This window comes from Diceros bicornis, chromosome 7, assembly GCF_020826845.1.
Source record: "Diceros bicornis minor isolate mBicDic1 chromosome 7, mDicBic1.mat.cur, whole genome shotgun sequence".
Lineage (NCBI taxonomy): Eukaryota > Metazoa > Chordata > Mammalia > Perissodactyla > Rhinocerotidae > Diceros > Diceros bicornis.
The window spans coordinates 56,978,188-56,998,716 of NC_080746.1; the positions used below are offsets into that span (position 1 = coordinate 56,978,188).

Genomic DNA, 20,529 nt, shown 5'->3' on the forward strand with positions numbered 1-20,529 from the left:
TACTCAATGAATTACAGTGCTTTATTTTCACAATTTGGTTTAGGCATAAGCAACAGGTAGAAAAAAATGGGATTTAAAGTTAAGATAAACCGTGTTCAAGTTTCTGCTCTCTATGACCCTTGGCAAATCACTTCATCTCTTTGTCTCACTATCTGCATGTCACAGTGTAGTTACAAGGATGACATGAGAATATACCTTTAAGAACTCTGTGAATCATCCTATTACCCCAGCCAGGAATTACCTTCTTCTCTTAAATAAATCTGGATCTTAGCCCACATGGCTCAGCTCAAGTGCCGCATCCTCCAAGAAATCTTTTCTCTAATAATCTCTAAAATGTAAATGATATGGTATTCATACTCTGGAAACTGCTAAAAAGAATGAAAAATGTCTGAGATGGAAAGAACTCAGATACTAAATGTAAATAAAGCATGGAATACATACATAATGATTCCATTTTTATGCTTAGGGGGAAAAGAAGTGACCATGTCACACCCTTACTTAAAACGATTCAGTGGTTCCCACTGCCAACCAAGTGAAGTTCAAGCTCCTGACCTGGCATTCAAGCCCCTACACTATTTGGACCCTGACAACCTCTCCAGCCTCATCTCCTATAGACCAGCCTCACCATCCTATTAGGCCTGGGTTCCATCTATGACTAAAGTGCTCTTCACCATCTCTTCCTCTAGGTCTCAAACTTTAGTGTGCATCAGAATCACCTGGAAGACTTCTTAAAATACTGATTGTGGGCTCCACCCATAGAATTTCTGATTTAGGTCTGAGGTGGGACCCAAGAATCTCTATTCCTAACAAGTTTCTGGGTGATACTGATGCAGTTGTTCCAGGGACCACACTTTGACAGCCACTGCCTTTACAATGATATGATTCAACTATATTCCATGTATATAGGCTGACCAACCATGTCGGTTTGCCTGGGACTAAAAGTCCCATGTAACAGAAAACCCTTCAGCCCGGGGAAAACTGGTTGGTTACCCTACCTGTATAAGTATCTTTCCCAGGTTGCTGCTTATGGGATATTTACTGCTACTCTCAAGCAGTCCTTCCCTATGGCCAAGCAAACAGAAAGTGCCTAAGAAAGGAGTTCCATCAGCTTAATTGACTTTTTGTTGGAGTAAGAGTATTTAACAAAGTTTTTCAAATTCAGACTCCTCCAAACATATTCTCTTTATTTCCTTCAGAGAACAGGTTTGGTCCTCTGGTCCTTGTAAACATTTAACACAACTGGTGTGAGATCAAACTGTAAGCATCCATATCCTTGCCCTGTGTGACTGGGGTGAGTTTACACAAGAAGTTGGGGCAAATGTAGTGGGCACATGTGAGCTTCTTACTCAGTTCAAAGTAGGTCTTGTCATGGAATGACGGTTCCACCTGAGCCAATGTAGCTGACTTTCTGTGACTTCCAAAGGGTGCCCAAGACAACAAAGGGCCATGATCCTTGGGAAGGACTGATGATGTTTCTGCTCATTGTTGGTCACGGTCAATCTTTTTCAATAACTGAGACTCCTCTTTCTAAGGGGTCAGAGGTCACAGAGCTGATAGCGTCGCACAAGACCATCTCGACAGCATGTGTAGATCTGCTTCTCCCATGTGGCTACCTAGAACACAAGAGTTCACAGCTCAAAGGAAGCCTGGGATTCTTCCATTTTAAAAGACAGAGGATTGTCATTGACCCCCATTTGTATAAGGGCATCTGAAAAGCTTTAACTTCTTGTCCAAAGACAAGAGAAGAATTACATCCATGATACATATTTTAAAAATGGCCAGCCAGGGTCAAGGGCACTTATAACTATAGAACAGAGAAACTAATTGGCTAAATGGAGAGCAAACCCATTAGTGCTGTGCATGTTTTAGTGCAGAGGGTCTGTACCTGGGGAGGAGATGGTTCACAGATAGGCCTGGGTACCTCTGAAAATCATAAAATTGTAGGCAAAGAAGTTCTCAATATGTGCCTTTTTTTCTGAGGAGGATTTCACTGATTTCTCAGAGAAGTCTGAGAATCAAAGAAGGTTAAGAACCACTAATTTAGTGAAAATAGCATGAATTCTGGAGTTAGCTTAGTTCAGGTTTGCTAATATGTAGCTGCATGACCTAGAGCAACTTGCTCAACCCCTCTGGGTTTCAGTCTCCTCATTTGTAAAATGAAAATAATACGTTAATTCGCAAGATAGAACACTAAGCAAGTATTTTAAAAAATGAAGTGGATCTACATGCATTTGTCTGGAAAGAGCTCCAAGATGTTAAGTAAAAAAAAAAAAATAGTCACAGGGTAATAAATATAGAATGATCCCAATTATGTACAGACTAAAGATAAAACTATATTATTTACATATATACATAAACAGAAAGATGAAAGTGCAAATTCTCCAAAAACAGTCTTGAAAAATATATGCCAAACTGTTAATGCTAGTTACTTCTAGAAAGAAGAGTGGAACTAAAAAGGTCTTAAAGGGGGCTTTTAAATCTGTATAATTCTGTATTGTTTGAATTTTTATAGGTATGTATTAATTGTATAACTTTTTAAAAATTATAAGAAAAAATAGTAATAACAATACCTACACTTTAAGGAATAATTTCAATGATCAAATGAGATAATATATGTAAAACAATGTCTGGTCAATAAATACTATTTCCCCTTTCATTTTTCTCTTTCCACTCTAGTCAAATGAGATAATCAGTCTTGAACTTTAAATAATAATAATGGCTAATAATTATAAAATATTTTAAATTTACAAAGAACTTTCATATGCATTATCTCACTATTATCTTCATTTTACAAATAAATTGACAGACTAGGGAGACGAAGTGATTTTTTAAGTTTCTAGAGCCAGTAAGTGATGAAGTCACTTCTGACTCAAAATTCTGATTCCTTTCTATCCTACCCCTAAGTATCTGATCACCCCTAATGACCACAAAGTAGCTGGATTCAGTCCCTTCAAAAGTCCTAGATCCCAGGTGAGAACTGCCCAGGCCTGGTCTCCTCTCAGGCCTGTACCTTGTACACAGGGTCACAGTCAGCCCCGGTGAGCTCAATGACATAGTCTAAGTCTTGCTGGACAATGAAACAGCTTCCATCACCTAAAAGGCAGAAAGAAAATTTAGATAACTGAAGAGAAAGCTGCATGCAAAGGAATTAAAAAAACTCAATGTTTTAGTTTATTTCTGTACATCACCAGCCTAAAGAAGACTGTCCTAAGATCCAGAATGGCAAACAGGTCTCATCATGTAGGTCAAATACGAGGACCTATAGTGGCTGCCTAGAATCTTGGGCTGGAGAGAATTTGAAAGCCAAGTGCCAGCTCAGTGGGAAGAAAGGTTGTCTTTCATTAGCAATATCTGCCAAGGGCACAGACCAAGCAACTGCAGGTTTATATATCTGTTTACAAACTTATCCTAGACAATGATTTTATTTTATTTTTATTTTTTATTTTTAAATTTTATTTATTTATTTTCTTCCCCCAAAGCCCCAGTAGATAGTTGTATGTCATAGCTGCACATCCTTCTAGTTGCTGTATGTGGGATGCGGCCTCAGCATGGCCGGAGAAGCAGTGCGTTGGTACGCGCCCGGGATCCGAACCCGGGCCACCAGCAGCAGAGCGCGTGCACCCAACCCCTAAGCCACAGGGCTGGCCCCAAGCTTAACTTTCTAAGAAGAGTATGGACAAATGAAACTTGAGATGATCTATAAACTGCCGAATAAGGTGATTTTTTTGGTTGGTGTTTTACTTAATATAAAAGTAGTACATGCTCACTAAAGAAAACTTTAAAAATAAAGAAATAGAGAAGTAAAAAATCACCCATAATCTACCACTCAAAGATAATTACTGTTAACATTTTTATGTATTTTTTCAATCTTTTTTGTGCAAATTTTTATTTTATATGGTTGAGAGCATAACTGCATAAAAAAATATTTTTATGCATAAAGTTTTTTCTGTATTATTACTTTGTATAGAACCCTGAAAAAGAATAAAAAAATATTAATTAACCTTTTCAACATTTTTGGAAATCTGAAAAACTGCTTTCCAAAATTATCTGTCAACCAATTTTATTTTAATTTATCTGTACTCCAACCAGCAGCATACAGGAGGACTTTATCCTTTCCTGCATTATCATTATTAAAAATAATCTTTTCTGGGCCAGCACGGTGGCGTAGTGGTTAAGTTCTCATGCTCCACTTCGGTGGCCTGGGGTTCGCAGGTTCAGATCCCAGGCATGGACCTATGCACTGCTCATCAAGCCATGCTGTGGTGGCATTCCACATACAAAATAGAGGAAGATGGGCACAGATGTTAGCTCAGGGCTAATCTTCCTCACCAAAAGAAAATAATAATAATAATAATAATAAATCTTTTCCAAAAAAGAACCTTTATCTTTTAGAGATACCTATAGAAATATTGACAGATGAGATAATATGAGGTTTGTGATACGTTTCAAAATATTATAAGGGCTGGGGATTGTAAAGGAATGGGTAAAACAAGATGAAACAAGATTAGCCATAAATTAGCAATAGCTTAAGCTGGATAACGGGTACACCAGGTTTGTCTCTCTACCTTTGTATTTGTTTGACAACTTCTATAATAAAAAGTTTTAAAAATTGTTTAATCTGGCAATTTCAATCTCCTCTCTAGGGAATCAAAGAGTTCCAAAGGACCTCAAAGATCATGGAAGTACTTCCATCTTCTAAACTCATACAGAATTCCCTCTACAGCACCCTGCAGTGTAGCCAACCAGCCTATGCTTGCCTATCCCCCGAGTCAGTCGTCCTCACTACCTCAGTGCCAGCTTCTTTATTACGAAACCTTTATAGAAAAAACTATAAGCTTTTCCTTATACAGTCACACATTGCTTAACAACAGGGTATGTTCTGAGAAATGCATCATTAGGTGATTTCGTTGTTGTGTGAACATCAGAGTGTACTTCGACAAACCTAGATGGCATAGCCTACTACACACCTAGGCTCTATAGTACTAATCTTACGGGACCACCATCGCATTCACCGTCTGTGGTTGACCAAAACATTGTTATGCAGTATGTGACTGTATTGAACTGAAATGTGGCTCCTGAGAAGTTTCTTCTATTGATCTTAGTTTTCCCCTCTGAAAACAGAGTTATAATTTTACTCCCTTTGCCTTTAGATATTAATAACAGAATTTATGCCTTTCCTTCTTTCCAGCAGAAACGAGTTACAAAGAGTAGAAGGGCCATGAGTTAGTTCTTCTCCATGTTACCCTTCACTTTACCCACACATCTCCTTGCAACAGAGATGTTAATACTCAATAAACTGGCTTAAAGGTAGGACAGAGGAGGTAAGAAATGCAGAGGCCCTTGGTGGCCTACATCTGGTGCTCTGGGATACTAAGCTCTTTTACCTGAGAACTGCCACTGAGGCAACATAAGCTTCTCATGTGCTGCAACATGGCTTTAGGTTTGAATAAGTTTACATTCCTCCTGTCTCGAAATCTCATTTTAAGCCAGAGCGGGAAACCAACTGCAATCTTCCGTCAGTTTCTCACTGTTATTACTTCAGCAAGAAAAAGTGACATCTATTACTGAGTTTCTTTTCTCTCCTCTCAAAAAACGTATGATTACCATAGCTCTTCCTCTGCACTCATGTTTCTATATGCAAATCTTATCTACTTGATAAGCCCCAGCTCTATGCCCATTCCCTCCTGGAAGCCATTTCTAACCATCCCATATAGTAATCCCTTTCTCCATTAATCTCTTGTAACATTTATTATTCTTTTGATACTTCAACATATCTTGCCCTGTAGCATAATTCTACTTTTTGTGGCTGTGTGCCTTGTCACTGGATCATGATGATAAGGAATACTTTTTAGGAGGACTTATAGGGCAAGGGGTAGTAAGAAGAGTAAGAAGATGGGCCGGCCCCATGGGTTAGTGGTTAAGTGCGCATGCTCCGCTGCTGGCGGCCCGGGTTCGGATCCTGGGCGTGCACCGACGCACCGCTTCTCCAGCCAAGCTGAGGCCGTGTCCCACATACAGCAACTAGAAGGACGTGCAGCTATGACATACAACTATCTACTGGGGCTTTGGGGGAAAAGAAAATAAATAAATAAAATTATTAAAAAAAAAAAAAAGAAGAGTAAGAAGAAACTATTAATTATAAAATGTCTATTTTATGTCAAGTACTTTACATATTTTATCTCTAAGGAAATTGAGGCTTAGAAAAGTAAAGTGATTTACCAAAGGTCATAGAACTATTAGATTAAACCATACTCAACTGCCATCTTTATAAATCAACATAGTCATATATGAGGAATTTTATATGGTTGAATCTAATAGTAAGTGATAGAGTAAGGGTTTAAACTCATTCATTAGGTTGTCAGTTTGGGTCCAAAATCTATGCTTTTTCTGTATCAAGTTGCTGCTCAATAAAATAAGGGCTAAGTAGGAGGTCAGGGCTAGAGCTATGGATTCCAATCATTAACAGCTAAAACCATGAGAACAGTCAGTCCTTGAGGAAGCATGGAGAGGAAAAGGTAGAAGGACAAAGGCGGTGAGAGCTCAGGAAATATCTCTGGTTTAGGGATGGCAAGAATAACAGGAATAGCAAAAGGATTCAAGTGCAACAAATAATTTGAGAACCTACAGTATATCATGAATCATGCTAGGCACTTATAAACAGAAGCTATTGAAACCAGGGAAAGGAGTTGTAACTGGAAAAAGAGAATAATCAGGAGATTAACTAGTATCACCGAAGCCAAAGGAGCTAACAGTTTTATGAAGGAAATAACAGTAACTGAAGTCATTACCATTAAGAGTCATGAAAGATGAAAAATATGTACTCACTCATGCAAAAAACATTTGCTGAGATTCTTCAGTCCTGTGCAAGAGGTGGGGATACAGAAATGAAGAAGACATAGTACTTGCCCTCAAGGAAACTTAGGGACTAGTGGACAAGACGGGCCTGTACACATAAAAGGCCAATGGCTCTAGCAAGAAGCTCATCACTGGTGGCCTTACAGAAGGCAGTTTGGACAGAGGGATGGGGATGGAGGCCAGACTGTAGAGATCTCAAGGGAAGAGGGTGGCACGGCAGGAAAAGGAATCAAAGAAAAAGAATCACAATGAGTGGTGGCAGAAGCATCAAGGGAAACTGTCACAAGCTTATGCCAGCTGTTGTTTTGTTAAGGTTCTATAAAGCATCACCAAACTGATGCCAAGACATGTGGCAGAAAGAGAGATTGAGAGAGAGTGAGTGCAGAGAACTAGAAAATTAGGTCTACAGATTCCTGATTACTCTTTGTTATGGTCTGGAAATCCTGAAGGAGAAAGGCTAGGGGAATAAAACACCCTTTATTTTTATTTTTTTATTTTTAGTGAGGAGATTAGCCCTGTGCTAACATCCACCAATCCTCCTCTTTATTTGCTGAGGAAGACTGGCCCTGGGCTTACATCTGTGCCCATCTTCCTTCACTTTATATGGGACGCTGCCACAGCATGGCTTGCCAAGCAGTGTGTTGGTGCACGCCCGGGATCTGAACCGGCGAACCCCGGGCCGCCGAACCCCGGGCTGCCGCAGCGGAGCGCGTGCACTTAACCGCCTGCGCCACTGGGCCGGCCCCTAAGACACCCTTATCATCCTGAGAGGGATGAAGGGTACTGACCTGTATCAGAGAGATGGCCGTGGAAATCCAGACACTGTTGGCTGCCTACTCATCTATTTTCCTGTCCTTCTCCTGACTGACAGTACCCCAAACTGTTTCCAGTAACAGATGACACAGAGGGGTGAATCCTGATTAACCCAAGCCAACTATGGTGATTCCATTCCCTTTGCCAGTGATTTCTTTAGGCATGAGCATGGATTACAATTCTGGCCAATGAGGTGTAAGAGTAAGTCGGCTGGGCTACTCCTGAGGAAATTTTCCTCATTCATAAAAAGGATAACAGTATCCACTGTTATGTGAGGATGAGAGTTGCTGCAGGTATCTTGTGCTGGGACCATGAGGGAATAAGCCTGAAGACAAAAGGCTACATGCTAGGGAGCAGGGTGCCAAAAGATGGAAAAAAGTTGGGTTCTTGACTTTATTTCTTTTTCCTTGCTAAAGCTTTTTTGTTTAAATAAAAATAAAAGCTTTTATTTTTCAAATAAAAAATTATATTTTAGAATAATTTTAGGTTTACAGAAAAGTTACAAATATAGTACAGAGAGTTCTCATATGCCCCTCAACCAGTTTCAGTTTATACGTTTTTTTTTCCCCCCCAAAGCCCCAGTAGATAGTTGTACGTCATAGCTGCACATCCTTCCAGTTGCGGTATGTGGGACTCGGCCTCAGGATGGACGGAGAAGTGGTGCCCCGGTGCGCACCCAGGATCCGAACCCGGGCCACCAGCATCAGAGCGCGCGCACTTAACCACCAAGCCACGGGGCCGGCCTATATACGTTTTTTTAAAATAATTTTATTTTATTTATTTATTTTTTCCTCCAAAGCCCCAGTAGATAGTTGTATGTCATAGCTGCACATCCTTCTGGTTGCTGTATGTGGGACACGGCCTCAGCATGGCCAGAGAAGCGATGCGTCAGTGCGCACCTGGGATCCGAACCCGGGCTGCCAGCAGTGCAGCACGCGCACGCAACCGCTAAGCCACGGGGCCGGCCCCATACGTTTTTGGATTTCACCAGTCTTTACTTTAATGTCCTGGCTCCAATCCAGGATACTACATTGATTTACTTGTCAAGTTTCCTTAGTCTCCTCTGTTGACTTTGTTTTCGAATCACTAAATTAATCTAATTTGGAACCACCATAAACCTGGACTTCTGGGCCAGCCCCGTGGCGTAGCAGTTGAGTGCATGCGCTCCGCTACTGGTGGCCCGGGTTTGGATCCCGGGTGCGTACTGACGCACCGCTTCTCTGGCCATGCTGAGGCCGCGTCCCACATACAGCAACTAGAAGGATGTGCAACTATGACATACAACTATCTACTGGGGCTTTGGCGGTGGGGGAAGGAGGAGGATTGGTAATAGATGTTAGCTCAGAGCCGGTCTTCCTCAGCAAAAAGAGGAGGATTAGCTCAGGGCTGATCTTCCTCACCAAAAAAAAAAAAAAAAAAAAAAAAAAACACCAAACCTGGAGTTCTTACTAAGTAGTATACTTTCTTAATTATTGAAGCCATTTTCAGTTGAATGTTCTGTAATTAACAGCCAGAAACATCCTAACTGAATCACTGAAATACCCAGGTAAGGTGGTCTCTCCAGGTCATACAGTCCAGTCCCTTCTCACCTACATCATTCCTGTGAGGATTCACAGTGTCCCTTAATGGACACCTTGTTCCATGCATTTCCCCCAACCCCACTCCCAAAGTCCATTCCAAATATTTTATCCTGGCTACCCCAAGGTACTCACTGGTAAAGCATCAAACACAGTACCTACTGCGTTGTAGGCACCTAGTAAATGATAGATCTCTTCTTTTTGCCCCTCTACCCTCATCTATGACTTTGCACACACTATGGCTTTGGCCTTCAGCGTTCATCTTTACACATCCAGCTGGTAAAATATTCATCGGCTGACATGTCACCTAGTCCATGAAGACGTCCCTGTAGCATTCCTACCACTCGTGTTAGCTTCTCTCTATGTTCCCATATAGTCTTCTGCTGTACTACTTATCGAATTGTATTCAATCACATGTCCACATGTCTTTCTGCCTCACTAACTGTGCTTGTTTAGGGCAGAGACTGTAACTGATTCATTACTGAACCCTCAACATTTTGCAATAAGGGCCAATACATTTACTCTACCAATGGTTATTGAGCATCAACTATACAGTTGGCACTGAGCTAAATGTTGGAGCTAACACGATGAATAAGGCACAGTCACAACTCTCAAGGAGCCTGGATTGGAGGGGGACATAGACAATTACAATGTAGGGTGATAAACACTATGTGAGAAGCACAATATGCCAAAGAATCAAGGAGGATGATGCCCCTAGCCCAGCCATAGAACAGGCACTTAAACCCATGTTTAACTGAACTACATGGAACCATCTCTCTTAATTGGCCCCTGGACCTACCTTGGCTAGCAATGAATCCGTCTCTGAAACTCAGCAGGGACAGAACTGGTGCTCCTGATCTGTGCATGACTTGTACTGGAACCCTAGGATTCAGAGTAAGAGGGGTAATTTCATTTTCTTTCTTCAAAAGTAATGTTTAACTATATTCAACATGTAGTACTTACCGCATGAAAGCAAACAGGACAAACGTGAACAGAGATTAAACGTTCATATGGTTTCTTTCCTGGCAAGATCCTTAAATGCTAGATCAAGGTTATCGATTCAAAACCACCTTGGAGTGACTCTTAACATGTCTCTAAACATGTCATTGAGCTGAATAAACTAAGTCACCACCACTATCTTCAGTTTTAAGGGTACGTCTGATAAGGGTTTTAAGATAACAATGTTAATAATATGGTAATCTTTTTACTTATAGACAGAATTAAGACAGTTGTGAAATATTAAAATTGTCAGGACTCTGTAAAACAAAAGAGAAAAGAGAGTGAGAATCAATTTAAAAATATGTAAGTGTGATTTTACAATAGTGATCAGAGATTCCCTATCTCCATGGAGGCAAAAACAAGTACAAAAATAATGTAACTTAAATTATAGAAGAAAAAGTATAAGCTAGTCACTCTTTAGCTGGAATTTCTTTACTGCTCTTGGAATAAAGTCGAAACTCCTTAGCACAGTATGTAAGTCCTGTCTAAGCAAACTCTTCTTTTCCTGTCTGGCATCACTTCTCAGGGCTGCGCCCCCTGCAGGGTATATACTTATCAGAAGGGGCAGCAGTGAGAAGTGTTCCATGCTTCTCTCTACACTGTTCTACCTAGGGCAGGTCCCTCTCTTCTTTACTCGGTAACTTCCTACTGGACAAGACCCAATTAAAGCCTCATTTCTTTGGAGAAGCAGTCTCACCTTCTTCCCACTCCTTCTTGGTGCTTCTTCAAATTCCTGTGTATAGCCCTATCAGACCATTTGATCACACTGCATCACAACAGTCTTTTACTTGTCTGTCCTTACTGTTAGACTCCAAGTGCCTCAAAGGCAGAGTCTGTATCTTTTATTTCTGTTTTTCAGTGCCCTGCACAAAGCCTGGTGCCTCCAGAAGTCATTCAATAAATATCAGTTGAACAAAGGAAGGAAATTGAAGGAGGAAGGGACAGAATTGTAGAAATCGTTAAATCCTGGGAGAGAGAGGTTGTGTGATTCTCTCTGGATATCTTTAAGACCAGGATAAGGCTGTTTTAGATAGCTATGATCAAAGCTAAATAAAGAAACAAAGCGGGCTTACTTGAACTAAGAATGATCAATCTTAGGCCAACCCAGACTTAACACCATAGAGAAAATTACTGAGCTCCTTAAAATTAAAAGTTCCACACAATCGGGGCCAGATCTGTGGCTGAGTGGTAAAAGTTCTGTGTGCTCTGCTTCGGCGGCCCAGGTTCTTGGGTTCGGATCCCAAGCACGGACATACTCCACTCATCAGCCATGCTGTGGAGGCATCCCACATACAAAATAGAAGAAGACTGGCACAGATGTTAGCTCAGGGCGAATCTTCCTCAAGGAAAAAAAAAAAAAAAAGGAGGAAGACTGCCAACAGATGTCAGCTCAGGGCAAATCTCCCTCACCCAAAAAAAAAAAAAAAGTTCCACATAGTCATTTTAAGTGAAATGTTAGTTCATTATTTAACCTTAATTTTCAAAGCAATCACTACAATAAATAGGACAATCATGACAGTACAAATCAAATTACCTTTTAATATGATTCCAGGAATAATAAGAACAAACAATTCATACTGGAAAACCTTTATAAACGGAAAAATATACCCTTGATTCAACAGTCATCTATATGCTAGGCTAAATCAACGTTAATGCCAATAAAAATTTCCACTCTGCAGAAGACCTGCATCATGCAAATGAATGGTGACTCACCTTGGACTCCTCACATCCAGTTGATAAATATTTCCATCTTGTGTCCCAGCCAATAGCACGAAGCCAGAGAGAAAAGTACAGCAGTTGAAGGCATCTGAGCCAATAAAGAGGAAGACCTGGGAACAAGTGGGAGACAAAAATGCTGTTTAAAGATTAACTTGTTTCTAGGCACCAAGAAAAGGAAAATTTTACCCTTTTTAGAGATATTTTTTTTCTTCCCCCTTTAAGCACTCTTGATCTAAACTAAGCATTCATCAACAACTGAGGAAGAAGCACTCCCAGGATTTCAGGAACCTGAGGTTGGCTGAGGACTTAAGCAGTTTACATAATACCATACTCTCTGAGGCAGCAATTTTCAAACTATTACCCCTCAACATATTGACTCCTAGGATCCTCAACACCAAAAATCCTTTTTTCCCCCTCTTTTCATTACAACCCTCCGTCTGAGAAACATTTGCAATTCACACGTTTAAGTTTTGCTTCCTATCACTTTTTAACAACCTTTTGAAGGGAGATACTTTGTAGGAAAAGAAACAAGCTTAAATAAAGTGGTGATTTATTTATTTATTTTCATTTTATTTATTTACTTATTTATTTATTTATTGTGAGGAAGATCTGCCCTGAGCTAACATCTGCCAATCCTCCTCTTTTTGCTGAGCAAGACTGGCCCTGGGCTAACATCCACGCCCATCTTCCTCCACTTTATACGGTACATTGCCACAGCATGGCTTGATAAGCGGTGCACTGGTGTGCGCCCGGGATCCTCAGTGAACCCTGGGCAGCCGCAGTGGAGCACGCACACTTAACCACTTGCGCCACCGGGCCGGTCCCAATAAAGTGGTGATTTAAAGAATCACAATTCAGGGCTGGCCCGGTGGCATAGCGGTTTAGTTCACACGCTGTGCTTCGGCGGCCCGGGGTTCGCAGGTTCAGATCCTGGGTACGGACCTATGCACTGCTTGTCAAGCCATGCTGTGGCGGCATCCCATATAAAGTAGAGGAAGATGGGCAAGGATGTTAGCCCAGGGCCAATCTTCCCCAGCAAAAAGAGGAGGATTGGCAACACGTGTTAGCTCAGGGCTAAGCTTCCTCACAAAAAAAAAAAAAAAAAAAAAGGAATCACAATTCTTCCTATGTATCTGAAAAAAGAAATTATCAGATTTTTATTTACTGTTAGCTCAAACTGATCATTTCTCCGTCAAATGTTCTAAAAAGGAAAGAAAAAAACAAAACAAACAAAATTCTTGATTTTCCTTTGGAAATAAAAGCCAGCATGGAAATTCAGAGTGCGAAGGCAATATGATCAAAAATAATGATGTTCCTGGAACAAACTTTGAAAATGGAAACATCACCAGCACAATGAAGTAACGAGATGAAATGAAAATACAAAGCCTATGGCCAAACCAAATCATTAAAGTTGTCTGGGTGATGATGACAGGAGCTGGAAAGAAATTTTAAAAATCTAATCCCAGGGAACTCAGAGTTTAATTAAGAGCACAGTCTGTCCAGCAGAACCTCAGATGATGAAGGAAGAAAATTCAACTAATTCTTCTATAAAAGACATTCCAGTCATTAACTGATCCAGAGCGCTGAATGCATGAGTCCTTTACTCAGAATTTCTTCACATTACCTTAGAGGTAGAAGCAATCTATAAAACCTCATCATTTTACACATAGCACACTAAGGCCCAGAAGGAAAGTGACTTAACAAAGGTCACAAAGCAGTAGAACATTTAATCCTCATCACATAACCCTATAAGTCCTACTATGCCCAGTTTAGTGATGAGGAAACTGAGGCTCAGAGAGGTTAAGTAACCCGTCCACTGTCACAGCTACTAAGTGGAAGAGCTGGGATTTAAATGTTGCCCTCATCCCAAATCCCATGCTCTTAATCACTACACTGTACTGTCTCTCATTCATGCAGCTTCCTCAAAAGGTGAACACAGGGAGCAAGTAGAAATGCTTCCAAAACAGCTTTCCAAAAATCAGCGTGACTCCAGGTTGCCCTAGAGTTCAAATGTCTTAGAGGAACGACTTGCCGGCTGCCTGCTCTGTAGTCCCAAGCACTGAAGTTTCTTATCTTCCCGGGCCAACAGCAGCATTTTCGACTCTGTTCCAACCTCCCGTTCACCTGCATGACAGATGAGCTATGTCAATAAGAGGCTGGGCTGATCAGCTGGCAGTAGTCACAAAGCACAGACACTGATAGCTGTTTTACTGAATTACTCTGTTAGCAATTCATTTATTAACTTAAAAAAGCATTTATGTTCTATATTTTGACTGTGGTATTTTTCTATGACTGTACATATTTGCCAAAACTCACAGAAAAATGCAATTTAAAAAGGTGACTTTTACTATATGCAAAATATATCTCAATAAACCCAACTTAAAAAAATATATATATATAGTGGACCATACGCACTTAACCACTAAGCCACGGGGCCGGCCCCCCAACTTAAAAATATTATTAAGTCTTTTGTAATGTGACAAGATACCATACTAGGAGCAGAGGTACAATGTTGAACAAAATAGATAATCTCTGACCTCAAGGCTCTTATGTTCTGGAGGAAATGAATTTGATTCATTCACTAAACAAATACTTATTGAGGATCTACCATGTTATCAGACACTTCGCTAGGTGTTGAGGAAATAGTGATGTACAAACAGACAAAGTCCTTACTCTCAAAAATTCTAGTGGAAATAAGAAAGAGTGGAATAGGTAAATAAACAAGTAGGATATTTTCAGACAGTGATGAGTTCCACAGAGGGAATAAAACAGGAACATATGATCAAAAGTGAGTAGATAGTGGGAGGATGGGTGGGGGAAGGTAACTTTAAACTTCAACTTTAAAAAGGCTCAGGGGGGCCAGCCCCGTGGCTTAGCGGTTAAGTCCGGGCGCTCAGCTACTGGCGGCCCAGGTTCGGATCCCGGGCGCGCACCGACGCACCGCTTCTCTGGCCATGCTGAGGCTGCATCCCACATGCAGCAACTAGAAGGATGTGCAACTATGACATACAACTATCTACTGGGGCTTTAGCCCCAGGATTAGCACGGATGTTACCTCAGGGCTGATCTTCCTCACAATAAATAAATAAATAAATAAATAAATAAATAAATAAAAAGGCTTTGGGGAGGCCACTTTTCAACTGAGACCTGAATGATAAGCAGAAGCCAGTCATGTGAAGAGTTTCGGGAAGTACATTCCAGACTAAGGGAAGAACAAGGCAAAGGCCAGGAGGATGGCAGAGTCTGCTGTGCTGAAAGAACAAACAGAAGGCCTGTGGCTGGAACACAACGGGCCTGGCAGAGGGAGGTATGACATAAGGCTGGAGAGAAATGCAGGGGTCAGAAAGTGTAAGAGTATGTGATAAGCCATGGTAAGAGGTTAGGATTTTTTTTGTTTTTGGTGAGGAAGATCAGCCCTGAGCTAACATCCATGCTAATCCTCCTCTTATTTGCTGAGGAAGACTGGCTCTGAGCTAACATCTATTACCAATCCTCCTCCTTTTTTTTCCCCCCCAAAGCCCCAGTAGATAGTTGTATGTCATAGTTGCACATCCTTCTAATTGCTGTGTGTCGGACGCGGCCTCAGCATGGCCGGAGAAGCGGTGCGTCGGTGCGCACCTGGGATCCGAACCCGGGCCGCCAGTAGCAGAGCGCGCGCACTTAACCGCTAAGGCACGGGGCCGGCCCACAGGGTTAGGATTCAATACATGTATAGAAGAAGGCCACCGAGAAGAGCAGGGACAAAGGGGAGTGACATGAATTGATTTATGTTTTTTAAATGACCATAATGGTTTGCTCTGAGGAGAACAGATTATAGGAGAATAGTACAGGCAACGGATGATGATAGACTGCACCAGCATGCTGGCAAGAGGAAGAGAGAGTAGGGGGGAGAGAGAGAGGTGGAAAAATCAAAAACACTCTAAAGGCAGAGATGACAGACTTTGCTGACGTGGGACATGAGGACAGGTGGAGGTAGATCATGAATAAGCTCTGGGCTTGAGCAAATGGGTAGATAGTGGTGCCATTTACTGAGACAGGAAAAAAGAGATTTGGGGTAGGGGGATATCAAACACACCACGTCAGAGAAGGTAAGTTCAAGCTGTCTATTAGACATCTAAATAGAGTCTGAAACTCAGGACAGAGGTCTATACTTTAGATACACTTCTGGAAATCTCTAGCATAAATACATTTAAAGCCATGGAACTGATGAAATCACCTAGGGAGAAACTGTAGTGAGAGCTGAGAGCCTTCCAATATTTAAAGGTAGAATAATGGAGACTTATAAAAGGAGAATAAGAAGCAGCAGTCAGTGAGATAGGAAGAAGAGCAGTGTAGTGTGGTATCAGAGAAGCCAACAAAGAAAAGTATCCTGAGGAGAGGAGGTTACTATGTTGAATCCTGTTGAGAATTCGGAAAGATAAGCACAGAGAAATAACACTGGATTAGACAACATGGAGTCACCGGTGACCCTGACAAGAGCCACTGCAGGCAAGTAGGTGGGCACAAACCTCCTAGAATGGGTTGAAGAGAAGTAGGAAGTGAGGAAATTGAGGAAACAAGCAGGGGGCCAGCCTGGTAGCGTAGCAGTTAAGTTAGCGTGCTCCGCTTCGGCGGCCCAGGGTTCACCGGTTCAGATCCCAGGCGCAGACCGACACACCGCTCATCAAGCCATGCTGTGGTGGAATCCCACAAGCAAAATAGAGGAAGATGGGCATGGATGTTAGCTCAGGGCTAATCTTCCTCAGCAAAAAGAGGAAGACTGGCAACGGATGTTAGCTGAGGGCCAATCTTCCCCACCAAAAAAAAAAAAACACAAAAACAAAAAAAAAAGAGAGAGAAAACAAGCATATTTTCATTTAAGTTACTTTAAATCAACTAAATTTTAAAAATTTAACCTTGTTTTAAAAAATATCTGTGAAATCTTAGGTTTGAAGTGAGATGTGTGTGTATTAACATATAACTATTAAAAATGTGTACTGCCTGAAATGATCTTGTTTATCACTAACTGCACATGTATCACACTTTGGGAAATGCTCTTTCTATTAATCCATTAATTACCAAAGAGGGGCCAGGGGCTAAAGAGGGGCTACATCTAAGTGGGAACAGGGAACATCTGGTGGTCAGCAAGAGTTTTAGTTCTTTGGACCACAGTGCATCTCTGTGGGAAATTTAAGAGAGGAGGGAAGAGCACCTGTAGTGTGTCAAAAGTGAGGGGCAAAATTAACCCACATGAGCTGAAAACCTATGTCCACACACAAATCTGCACACGGATGTTTACAGCAGCTTTATTCATAAGTGCCAAAACTTGGAAGCAACCAAGATATCCTTTAGTAGGTGAATGGATAAATAAACTACAATTCATCCAGACAATAGAAAATTATTCAGTGCTAAAATGAAATGAGCTATCAAACCGTGAAAAAACATGGAGGAACCTTAAATGCATATTACTAAGTGAAAGAAGCTGAACTGAAAAGGCTACATAGTTATGATTCCAACTGTGACATTCTAGAAAAGGCAAAACCATGGAGACAGTAAAACTATCAGTGGTTGCCAAGGGTTATAGGAGAGGAAGGGACAAACTGGTAGAGCACAGAGCATTTTCCGGGCAGTAAAACGTCTGTATGATACTATAATAACAGACACGTGTCCTTATGCATTTGTCCAAACCCACAGAATGTACCAAGAGAGAAGCCTAATGTGAACTATGGATTTTGAGCGATAATGATATGTCAATGTAGGTTTATCAATTGTAACAAATGTACCACTCTGGTGGGGGATGATGATAATGGGGGAGGCTGTGCGGGTGTGAGGGTAGAGGGTATATGAGGACTCTGTACTTTCTGCTCAATTTTGCTGTGAATCTACAACCTACAATTTTTGCTCTAAAAATTGAAGTCTATTTTTGTTAAAAAAATGTGAGAGGCAAAGATGATGGTAGAAAATAGTCCTATGGAAACAGAGAAGCAAGTATTAGTTATAATTGTGGGAAAATAAAAAAAGAATGCAAGTTGCCTTATTAGGACCTTTATCATTTTGACTCACCAGAGCCAGCATTCTACTCACCTATTTCTTTTTTATTTTTATTTTTTAATAATTTTATTTATTTTTTCCCCCCAACTATCTTTTGCCCCGTAGATAGTTGTATGTCACAGCTGCACATCCTTCTAGTTGCTGTATGTGGGACGTGGCCTCAGCATGGCCGGAGAAGCAGTGCATCAGTGCACGCCCGGGATCTGAACCCGGGCCGCCAGCAGCAGAGCGCACGCACTTAACCGCTAAGCCACGGGGCCAGCCCCTCTACTCACCTATTTCCCACTACTACTACTCTAATCCAACCTCTTGCCCAGCCAAGCAAAGCATATCTTTTTACCCAATAGTCACTTTCACCTCTAAGCTGTTTTTTTTGGTTTGTTTTCGTGTGTGCGTGTGAGGAAGATCAGCCCTGAGCTAACATCCATGCCAATCCTCCTCTTTTTTTTTGCTGAGGAAGACTGGCCCTGAGCTAACATGTATTTCCAATCATCCTCCTTCTTTTCCCTTTTTCTCCCCAAAGCCCCAGTAGATAGTTGTATGTCATAGTTGCACATCCTTCTAGTTGCTGTATGTGGTACCCCACCTCAGCATGGCCAGACAAGCGGTGTGTCGGTGCGCGCCCGGGATCTGAACCCGGGCCACCAGTAGCAGAGCACGCGCACTTAACCGCTCAGCCACGGGGCCAGCCCCTCTAAGCTGTTTTAATGTGAACTATTGGTGGAGCACAGAGTATTTTCCAGGCAGTGAAACTTCTGTATTCTACCCTTACCCCCTGCCCTAGCTCCCATTCTCCCATCCTTCCCAATCTTGTCTGTTCAATTCGAATCCATCCTTCAAGGTTCAAGTCAACTTCTTTTGTGACACCCTTCTCACCTATACTAACCTAAAACACTCTTCTTCCAAAAAACTACTATATTTGCATTAAGAATCAATAAGTTACTTCAGTCAAAATTTTATTGTTCTCTGTTTTACAGGCATTAGTCTCATCTGCTAAATTAGATTGCACTTACTCAAATGCAATAACTATGACACATACTTCCTTTCTAGATTCCAAAGCAACAGAAACATAATAGGTATGCAATAAATATTAATCTTATGGTGAAAAGAGAAATACCAGCTACAGAGCAGGAAAGGACAAGGAAGAAAAGGAGAAACAGAAGCAAACACTGAAGGGACCTAAGGAAACAAAATAAGCTCACATATCATTATCAACTTACTGGGTATCTGCTCAGGGGAGCCAAGGTTTATGGAGTTGTCAGCAGCACCCACAGCCACTCCATTGATGGAAGAACCACAGTCTGCAATGACTCCCAGGCAGGCTGAACGCCCACAATCCCAAAGTCGTGCTGTCCCATCTCGAGAACAAGATACCACATTCCTCCCCCGATCAACAATGGCTGTATCCAGGACACCTGGCAAGAGACAAAAAAAGACCCTAAGATGGAGTAAATAGTAAAGGAACTACAAGGGTAGAGAAGATCCATCTGTATAAATGACTCCATTCCTTCTAAAACATGTACTGGATACGTACTACATGCTGGGCACGTTCAAGTGGTAGAAAAACAGAAATAAATAGAATAAGGTCCCTGTTTCCCAATGGTTCAAAAACTAGCTGTGAGAAACAGCCATGGAAAAAGCAGCTTTGGATTTAATTTTTAGTGGAGTGTTCTACAGCAGTGGTTTTCAAGTTTCTATTCTGGCTTTAAAACCGGTTTGTGTTTTTTTGGTGAGGAAGATTTACTCTGAGCTAACATCTGTTGCCAATCTTCCTCTTTTCTTGCCTGAGGAAGATTAATCCTGAGCTAACATCTGTGTCAATCTTCCGCTATTTCGTATGTGGGTCGTATGCTGTAGGTCCACGCCCAAGATCCAAACCCACGAACACAGGGCACTGAAGTGGAGTGTGCCAGACTTAACCACTACACCACGGGGCTGGCCCCAAAACCTGTTTTTTAAGCAAAAATTAAGTAGACATCTTAGAGAGTTTGGTTTAAAAATCACTACCTTAAAAGATCCATTGAGAACTAATTGAAAGAGTTAGTCTCCCCCTCTTAAAAAAGGATGCGATTTCTGGTCTGGCCAAAATGGAGTAGGCTCATTCCTCCCAAGTCCTTCTCCTCACAACTAAAACAACCTAGACATAACACAACAAACAAGCATAGGAGACTGAAAGATGGAAAGAAGGCGGCAGACCACCTTGCGACCTTAGGACTTGAAGAACAACAGGGCAATGAGTTCCCTGGATTTCCTTGCTGCCTTCCATATATCCTGGACAGGACACTGCAGAAGCCTCCAACACGGAACTGATAGAAAGACAGGCACAGACAAAAACAAAAAAACAACTCCAAGAAGTCTGTTGCCCCTAGGCAAAAGACTAGGAAATGGGCAGCCTAACACAACAGAAAACTTTTTTGGTGATATTCACCTTAAACAGCTACAGAAAAACTGCTACCTCCTGTCCCCTAAGATTTCAGTGGGGCTGAACAGGCAGTGATCTTCACCCCCACCCCCCAAAGCCCCAGTAGATAGTTGT

The 20,529-nt window shown here is 41.4% G+C and overlaps 1 protein-coding gene across 4 annotated transcripts in view; it reads right to left on the reverse strand.

Annotated features, from left to right (window-relative positions):
• PAAF1 (proteasomal ATPase associated factor 1) overlaps window positions 1–20,529 on the reverse strand; it is a 44,346-nt gene continuing 23,817 nt past the window's right edge. Inside the window, exons 7-12 of one of the 4 annotated variants that reach the window (XM_058545619.1) lie at window positions 19,214–19,408; window positions 13,996–14,087; window positions 11,958–12,073; window positions 10,045–10,127; window positions 3,011–3,093; window positions 1–1,613 (exon numbers count right to left, since the gene is read on the reverse strand). In XM_058545619.1, coding sequence (XP_058401602.1) covers window positions 1,536–1,613; window positions 3,011–3,093; window positions 10,045–10,127; window positions 11,958–12,073; window positions 13,996–14,087; window positions 19,214–19,408 — 647 coding nt within the window. In that variant the 3' untranslated portion in view covers window positions 1–1,535. The other 3 variants (XR_009220801.1, XM_058545620.1, XM_058545621.1) reach the window with 3 other exon arrangements.